Genomic DNA, 9,220 nt, shown 5'->3' with positions numbered 1-9,220 from the left:
CGGGGGATTGTGAAGAACCACAAATATCATTATTAACTGGCAACTCTGTGCCAATAATTAAAAAAGCTTTTCGCGAAAATATTCATAGTGAGAGTATGAGAGCGAAAATGAAACAAGCTCTCAGAGAGCGCCACTTAATAAATTGTAAACAAACAAAAAACAAAAGACGCAAATGTACGATCGCTGTCTTTTTTGTTGTTTTATTTTTTAATATAAAAAATAAAATAAAACAGATAAAAATCACGTCACAATAAACACACAAAATTATAGATGAATGTTGCTTGATTTTTATTTTACTTTGTTTTGTTTTGCTTTTGTATTTATTTTTCAATACGTTGTAGATACATTTGTATCTATGTACGTGCTATTGGTTTGTAATTGACCTGAGTTTGTGTGAATGAGTTTTGTTTTGAATTTTCTTTTGTTTGGATTTTAACGTTGGTATAAAAACAGCTGATGTAAAAGCTTTTGAAACATTTGAAAAACGGAAGACTTACCAGACGGTTTGTAACTGAAAATTAAAGAAAATTTATAATTAATAATAAAAAACAAAAAATTAATTAATGATAAATTTACAAACAAGTTAAAAAGAGAAATAAATTAAAAAAAAATTTTTATATATTTTCTTGCAATTTAAAGTGTTAAAAAAAACATATTGGAAACTAGAAAAAAGTGTTTTAAAGAAATTAAGAAAAAAAAACAGCAATATAAAAATAATTGAGAAATAAAACTATTAACTTTTAAACAAACTAAAGCAAAAAACAAATCAAACAAAATGCGTCCATTCGGTAACGATATTACAAATATTGCCAATAATGGCAACAACAATAATAATAACAATAATAATAATAACAACAATAATAATAATGGCAATAACAACAACAGCAGCATTAACACAAATCAACCATATGAAGATGATCCTCGAGTACCGCCTCATATTGCCAGAATTGGTGGAATTGTTACATTTTCACCTGTAGCTGGTCGTGGTGTTATTCGAGTAGTGGGTCGCTGTGAGGATGCCAAAGAGAACAGCATGTTGGGTAAGTTTTTTTTTATAAGGTGGATTTCCTTAATTTTTTCCCTCCACAAAAACCAGTTTTTAACAACACATAAAAAAAGCTGAAGTGCAATAGTAACAACAAACCAAAATTTTCTGCAAGTTGGAAAACCTTGGGTAATTGCATTTTGGATTAATCATACGAAATTCATTTTTATCTTAAGTCTTCTTTTAATAGTAACGCTGGAGTTTTTTAGTTTTGTTTGTTTTAAAATAAAACACAAAAAATTCAAATGTTATAGGCAAAAACTCATTAATTAAAGTAGATATTTAGTTTTTTGCTTTTCTTGGTAAATAATTAAATTAATTTACCTGTTGCTGCAAAATTAAGAGCAAATGTACTTTGTATTTAAAAGGCCTTGGCCATTTGCTATTGCTTTAATGAGGTATTCTTAAAAAAAATTTATCGAAAATGTTAACATTCTAAACAAAATTTGTATTTCCGGTTTTTGTATTTTGTTTAAAAATTTAATAAAGAAATTTGTCAAAAAAAATTAAATAGTCAACATCAAGATATGATTTTCATAGCATACTTGAGTCAAGTCAGCCGATGTATCGATACTCACACAATCCACACTACAAAACTACAAACACAACCACCCCTCTGATAAAAGTCTACCCTTTTCTTCCAACAGGTTCAGATGAATATTAAATTAAATCGTGCAAAATTTTAAGAATATAGTTCTATTAGTTTGCCAGAAAAACGAATTTTTGTATTTAATTCATATGGGAGGTGCATTGACAGTCCTCTAATTTTTTACTAATATGTTTACATGGATGTTAAATTTCTTCGTAACAATTTTGAAGATTCTAACTTTAATGGATTCCAAGATACATTAATTTTTTTATTTAAATAATCATATTGACACTTGTGGCTCCGACAAATTTTCTAACTCTTATATTTTCTCGGATATACCTCATAAATTATTTATTCTTTTTATGGAAGCTACCACGCCCATTTTATCCACAAGTATTCTTATGGGTGTCAAAGTTAAACTGGGTGTGGCAAAGAGTGAAAAAATATCTCACTGACTGCCATGAGAAAGCACAATAAAAAATTCATTCTGGCTTTTATAAAGCTTTTAATAAAATTAATAACTTCTTTATTATTTTCAGAAAACACTTTTGAATAAGTAAAAAGTTTTAATAGTTAATTTTAGAAAGCTGGAAGATTTTGATCGTCTTGTTGGAAATAAATAAGAATGCAAGTGATTTAAAGCAATAAAGCTGAGTTTGGCAAATACTCTTCTCTCTTACATGTGTGATCATAAGAAAGCTCTTTGCGTATCTTAGATTGAAAGTGATTTTGGCTAAAGCACTTCTACAGAGCTTTTAAAATAAATGAATAGCTTTTAAAAGATCAAAGACTTTATTTTAAGAAATCACTTTAATTTTAGAATAAATTTAATAACGTTTTATAATCATCTATTTAAAGCTTTAAGTAAACTAATAGATTTTGATTAGTTTGCTTTTAATTATATAGTTAATATGTAATTGATTTTCCTCTAGATTACCTGGGACGTAAAAAGTAAACAATTGCAACGATTACAATACATAAATTTAAATGACAAAATAATATAATTCGATTCAATCCATTAATTGCACTTCTGGATCGTAATTTTCTTATCTACTTTATGAGTAATATTCTTTTTGGTTTACTGAATCTAAAAAATGGATGTTTTCCCCGTTTTTCTACGTTTTAACAATTAAGATAACTATTAAAGCTTTATATGTATTGATATATGGCAATTTGCAACAACCTTGGACAAAATTATTAATCAATCAATTCAATTACTAAAGATAGGGTAATAATGAATCAAACACATTTTGTTTTTCTTATGAAAATGTTAATGTTTACATTTAATTTTTGTTGAAATGTTAAATATAGTATATTTTTTTGCATTTATTGTTTAACAGATAAGATATTTAATTATAAACAAAACGTTTTCACAACAAAAAAAGGTAAAAAGTAAAGACATTATTGCAGCAATTATGGAAATTTCATTTGACAATAATTCAGGCTACTTCCTGATATATAAAAAGATCTTTAAAACGCTCACAAAGCATTATGAAACCCCTCTAAAATAAACTCCAGAATTTAAAATTCGCTAATATTCGTATAAAATAATGAAATATCCAAATTTCTTTCCAAAAACCCCACTAACAATAATATTAGAGTAACAACAAAATTGTATTGCATGCAATACTAAATTTCATTCTCATTAATTTTTATTATCAAAACCGACAGACAAACTCTCACATAAACTGACCGCGCACATGTAACAAATGTTTTTTTATGTTATTTTGTTAATTTATTTATTTTTATTATTATTTATACAATATTTCAAATTTTTCAACGTTTTATGTAATTTATAAATAATTGCTGTAAAAAAATTAAACCATAACTTCAAATAGTATATTATACTACAAAATAAAAACTAAAATCGAATAAAAAGCACACAAAATTCGACATTTATTGTAGTTTATGAAAATTGTTAATATTTATACTTTCCGCAATTGAAAAGTGCATGTTATAATAAGAAATAAATAAGTTTTGTAAAACTTGCTAAAAAAAAGTAAAATTTGAAATATTCGTTCATTTGAAATACAGGCAGCAACAAAGAAATTCATAACGTTCATCACCTTACAAAATTTCTATAAAGCAACAAACTAATAACCTGAAAACAATTGCAGCTAAAAAAGCCAAATTATAATGATTAGCTATTTATAAAAATTTAAACTGTCAGTAGTTGTTTATTAATTTATTTATTTTTTTGTTATTTGTTGGATTTTTTTACAAAAAAACTAATCCGTCTTAACCCACTGACTCAGTGACTAACTAACTGGCCAATTTTAGTTATTTGTTTGTTTGTTTGTAGAACTGACTTAACGACCAATAAAATATTTATAAAATGTGCGTGTTAATTAATTAAAACCTGTATTACAAAACAAAATTTTTTATAAATATTATTTATAATTTATTAAATATTTAATTATTAACTTTAAATATAGTTTTATATGAAAATCAAAAATTAATAGGGCATTTTTCGGTTTAATTTGCTTGTTTGAATTTGTTTGAAGTCAAACTTATATATAATTGTTCATTAGCGCTTTAAAGATTGCTCTATAGTCTATACTACAATCTGGACTCCCAAAACTATTTAATAGTCTAGATTACAGACTACTATATATAGTCGAGATTATGGAATAATCTAAAGTCTGTACTACAAGCTACACGAAAATCTGGCATATACATATACTGTTTTACAGTACAGACTACTATTTTACAGTCTTGACTACAGACTACTCTATAGTCTGGAATATATACAACTCTATAGTTTGGACTACAGACTACTCTGTAGACTACTCCATAGTCCAGACTATAGACTACTCCATAGTCCAGACTATAGACTACTCCGTAATCCAGACTATAGACTACTCCATAGTCCGGACTTTAGACTACTCCATAGTCCATATCTATATCTTGTACCATAGACCATTCTATAGTATGGACTTTTCTATAGTCTATAATATAGACTATAGAGTAGTCTATAGTCCAGACTAAAGAGTAGTCTATAGTCTGTAGTCCAGACTGTAGAGTAGTCTATAGTGCAAACTATAGAATAGTCCATAGTATGGACTGTAAACTATTCTATCGTCTTGACTTTATACTACACTATATTCTTGATTGTAGACTACTTTATAATCTTGACTATAGACTACACCCTAGTCTTGACTATAGACTACTGAATAGTCTTGACTATAGAGTAGACTACTCCATAATCTGGACTGTATATTACTCTATAGTTTGGACTATAGACTACTCTACAGTCTAAACTATAGACTACTCTATAGTCTAAACTATAGACTACTCCATAGTCTGGGCAATGTGATTATAGTTTTATAACCTGGACTAAAATCTATTCAATATATTGATAAATTTATATTGTTTACTTCGAAATTCGTCTTAACTTAAAAATAATTCCCTTTGTTTTTATTTCGTTTCTGTTTTGATTCTTAATTTTCTGCTAAGTAATATGATAATGATTTGTATTTTAGACAAAAGAAAACCTTAACGAGCTGTTTGTTTTATCTTATCAAGGTAGCACGAGCAATAACCCGTCCAAATTGTTCGGATGTTACATTTTTGTTTACCTTCTCCTCTAACATACATTTTAAATTGCCCATCAATTGTTAAACATTTTTATAATCAAAATAATAAACAAAAAAACGTCGCATTTGTTATGATTTTGAATTTTATAAATTTATAATTATATAGTAACTGGCTTATGGAGCTAGTTAATACAAAAAAAGTAGGTTTTAATATTTAATAGTTTAAGGTCATTGGACTGAATGGGAAATAGTTTGACATGAAAAAACATATGTGTTTTTATACTTCACATAAAAAACTAAAAGTATTAAAGAGATTTATTGAAAATCTATTAGATATTATTGGTAAAATCGTACATAAATCTAACCTAATCTTAAGGGAAGGGAGGTGTTATTAGGGAAAGAGTAGAAAGTATTAATTGGAGATATTAGTCTTAATTTTGTTTTTAATATATTTCAGTACAAAATGTGTATCCTAATTTTTCTAGCAAAATGCGTTTTTTTTTTCAAAAAATGGGCCAAATTTTCAATTCAATTTGATAATAACCGCAAAATACCACAAACCAGATAACAAAACTATTATTAACTATTTATAAACGCAAAAGAAAACAACTAAAAACGCATTTAATATTTTTAATGAACAAATAATAGATAAACAAAAACAAAAGAAATTTGAAATAAAAATGAAATTAGAACAAATTTAACAAACGATAATGAACTACAAATTCGACATAAATTACTTTTAAGAAAACAAATTAAAGTGATTTTAAAAACGACGCATTTAATAAAATAAATAAAATTAAATAAATTGTGTGAAAAATTTAATTTTCTTGTAAAAACTCGTGATTTACAAAAAAAATGGAAATTGCCAGAGAAAATTTAATTTAAAGGTAAAATTGCAAACAGGAAGGAACATGGGGGGTTTTAAATATGGTGAAATCTTTTGTTTGGGTTCTTTTTTTTAGTTCTTAAATAAATAACGCATTTTCTTTATGTTTTTAAAAGTATTGTAAACTTTTTTTGTACAAAGGAAAAAACAAAATGATTGCAAATAAAAAAAATTATTATATTCTTGTAGAGATTTTTCTTTATTCTTAAAAAAATCTTATAATTTTCCATGTTTTTTTTTTTTTTTTTTTTTTTTCAAATTTATGGGTTTCTTTTAAAATGACGATGCAATAAATATGTATACATATGTATGAGTATAATTATTTTTTTTCTTTGTAAATTACGTTTCCTTTATTTTCTTATTATTTAGACCAAATACAGATTCAAATTTTTTGGCATGATTTCAGCAAAAAAAAAAAAAAAGAAATACAAAATTTTGCGCAATTTCCAAATTTTCAGATTTCTTTGTAAATCATCTTCACAAATTGTATAAAACGCATGTGATTTTCTTTTTTAATTTTTGAAAATTTGTGTTAACGAATGCAATGAATAGAATAAAACGTCATTTAGATATTTCCCATGACTAGAAAAAACTTGACCAACATGATTTTTTTTCTACATATTATTTAAATGTATTTATTGTAAATTTAAAGATAAAGCAGACAGTGCGACGCTGACGTCAAGTTTATGACAAAAAAATGTGATAAATGTCCAATTTTATAGAAAAACAAGAACAAGTTCTATGCCGTATTTTATATAAAAAATATTTCTTTTTAAATTTTTTTAAATATTTTATAAAATTAAGAAAAAAATAAAAATAAACCTAACTTCATTCGTATATTGTTTCCATCCTTGATTTCAGCAGTTTACTGTGACAAATATTTTGTATAATGAAAACAAAAGAAACTATAAAAAATCCTTTTTTAACGGATTTTCCTGAAAAAAATTCACAATGTCTTTCTAAATGTCCTGAATAAATTTTTTATTTCGAAATTTCAAGTAGGTAATGTGCCACGCCCACATATAGTACTTTACCTACTACTTCAAGCTAATAAAAATGGGTATAATGGAAAAAAATTTATAACAGCAAATATCCTTAAATTTTATATAAGTAACATTAGTGCCCAATATTTTGAACAAAAAATAATCGAAGAAGCAATAGTGGGAGTGGCACCTCCCATATAAAGTAAATATTAATATCTGAATATCTGGAAAACTATAACAGATAGAGTTTAAATTGAGTGTGCAAAATTTGTACAACAAATATCTTTGGTTTAAATACAAATTTTTAGAATAAAACTAGGCGATCTGGCAAAAGTGGGCGTGGCACCTCCCATCTATAAATATAAAATTGAATTTCTGTTTAAATCTTTGTGTGTCGGTTTGTTCATTTGTGGGTGTATATGAAGTATACATTTTATTTATTAAACAGAATCTTCTTCTATGTCTGAAAGGAACTATGGACTGGCTAAATTGGCAAATTATTATATGTTAGAAAATATAACACTTATAATCGTAACAAAGCCAATTTAGTATTAGAGTGAACTATTTAAGGGTGAACTAAAAAGAGGGCGTGGTACCTCCCATATGTATTAAATACAAAAATTCGTACATCTGGGAAATCCATAGGTCTTGACTTTTCACTTTGCACATGAACAATTTGGAATAAATGCCCAAACTAGCAATAGGGGGCGTGGCAACTCCCATATGAATTATGGACCAAAATTCGTATATCTGGGTAACTATTTTAGTTATAATCTCATATAAATAAAATACGAAAATGTGTAAATCAATAAAGCTAGAATTTTCAAACTTTGCACCGGCAACATTCGAAACCATATGAACATTTTGGGAAAAATCACAGACTAGCAATAGGGGCGTGGCATCTCCCATATGAATTAAAGACAAAATAATCACATATATATATATATATATATTGAAAAATTTATCAAAAAAGTCTTCATTAAAATATAAATCTGTCATTGTCATAAATATATCTCTTAATTATGACATTTCTTTTGAAATTATTTTCATATTTGTATTAGCTTAATTACCTATTTATAATAATTTATTTATTTCTTTGTCACAATTTCCGGCTAAAAATTTTTCCTTTTAGAGCAAAAACAAACAAAAAAATATAATTCAAATGGAAAACATGCTGGTGGTTTAAAAGCGTGCCATTTTGTCATACTTTTTGCACCAAGATACATAAATATGTATACTTTTTTGTTTTGATTTTTATCTTTGTTAATATCTTTATTTTATTACACTTTTCTTTGTTAATTTAATGTTTTTTTTCTCTCTTAATGGCTAATTATATGTGTGATTTAATGAATTCGTCTCTCTATTTTATACATATATACTTTTAACAAAAACATAATAAATTTTAAGTTAAAAACGTTTACAAAATAAAATTATATTTGTTGTTGCTGTTATATGCAATTATACTTCCTCTTTTAAACAAAAATTATTATGAAAAAAAAACAACTAAAACTACAAGTGTAAGAAATTGCATTTGACGCATTTCTTTTGTGCAAAAATCTCTTTCGATTTGTTTATTTATTTACATTTCTTTGTACAAATCTCTTACATTTTATTGTTTCTATTAATGCTGTTAACCGGGTAGGGGGTTTTCTTTGTTAAACTGAAAAACTTTTTGGCATTTGATCAAGTTTTTATATACATAGCAAGTATATGATAGAAGAAGTACGTTTGAATGTAATTTTTGTTAAGTGTAATGACCTGTTTATCTTTTAATAAATTTTAAATGTTCAATTATATTTTTAATTTTTCTTTCTATTGCACGATGTCTATTATTAAAATATATATTTACAAACTAACAATTTGCTTTGGGTGTAGTATTTTATTGAAAGAAAATGAGCACTTTACATAAAGCTTTTTGTAGAAACTTTTAAGCATTTAAGAAAACGTTATTGGAAATTAGAAAAGCTTTATTTTTGAAAATATACTAAAAATTAAATAAATCAAAAAATAATAAACAATGAAACCAAATGATCAATTAATATAAAAACTATAAGTATTATCCTATCAATTAGAAAGAACTAGACTATAGACTAGACTATAGACTAGACTATAGACTAGACTATAGACTAGACTATAGACTAGACTATAGACTAGACTATAGACTAGACTATAGACTAGACT

At 25.8% G+C, this 9,220-nt stretch overlaps 1 protein-coding gene across 1 annotated transcript in view; it reads left to right on the top strand.

Annotated features, from left to right (window-relative positions):
• The first annotated feature begins 649 nt into the window (after window positions 1-649).
• The window catches only part of LOC111681109 (leucine-rich repeat-containing protein 20), a 12,893-nt gene continuing 4,322 nt past the window's right edge, over window positions 650-9,220 (top strand). The window contains exon 1 of the mRNA XM_023442835.2: window positions 650-1,040. Coding sequence (XP_023298603.2) covers window positions 776-1,040 — 265 coding nt within the window. The 5' untranslated portion in view covers window positions 650-775. The remainder of the gene's footprint in view (window positions 1,041-9,220) is intronic.

This window comes from Lucilia cuprina, chromosome 3 (assembly GCF_022045245.1).
Source record: "Lucilia cuprina isolate Lc7/37 chromosome 3, ASM2204524v1, whole genome shotgun sequence".
Taxonomy (NCBI): domain Eukaryota; kingdom Metazoa; phylum Arthropoda; class Insecta; order Diptera; family Calliphoridae; genus Lucilia; species Lucilia cuprina.
This window is presented reverse-complemented; position numbering and strand designations above follow the sequence as displayed.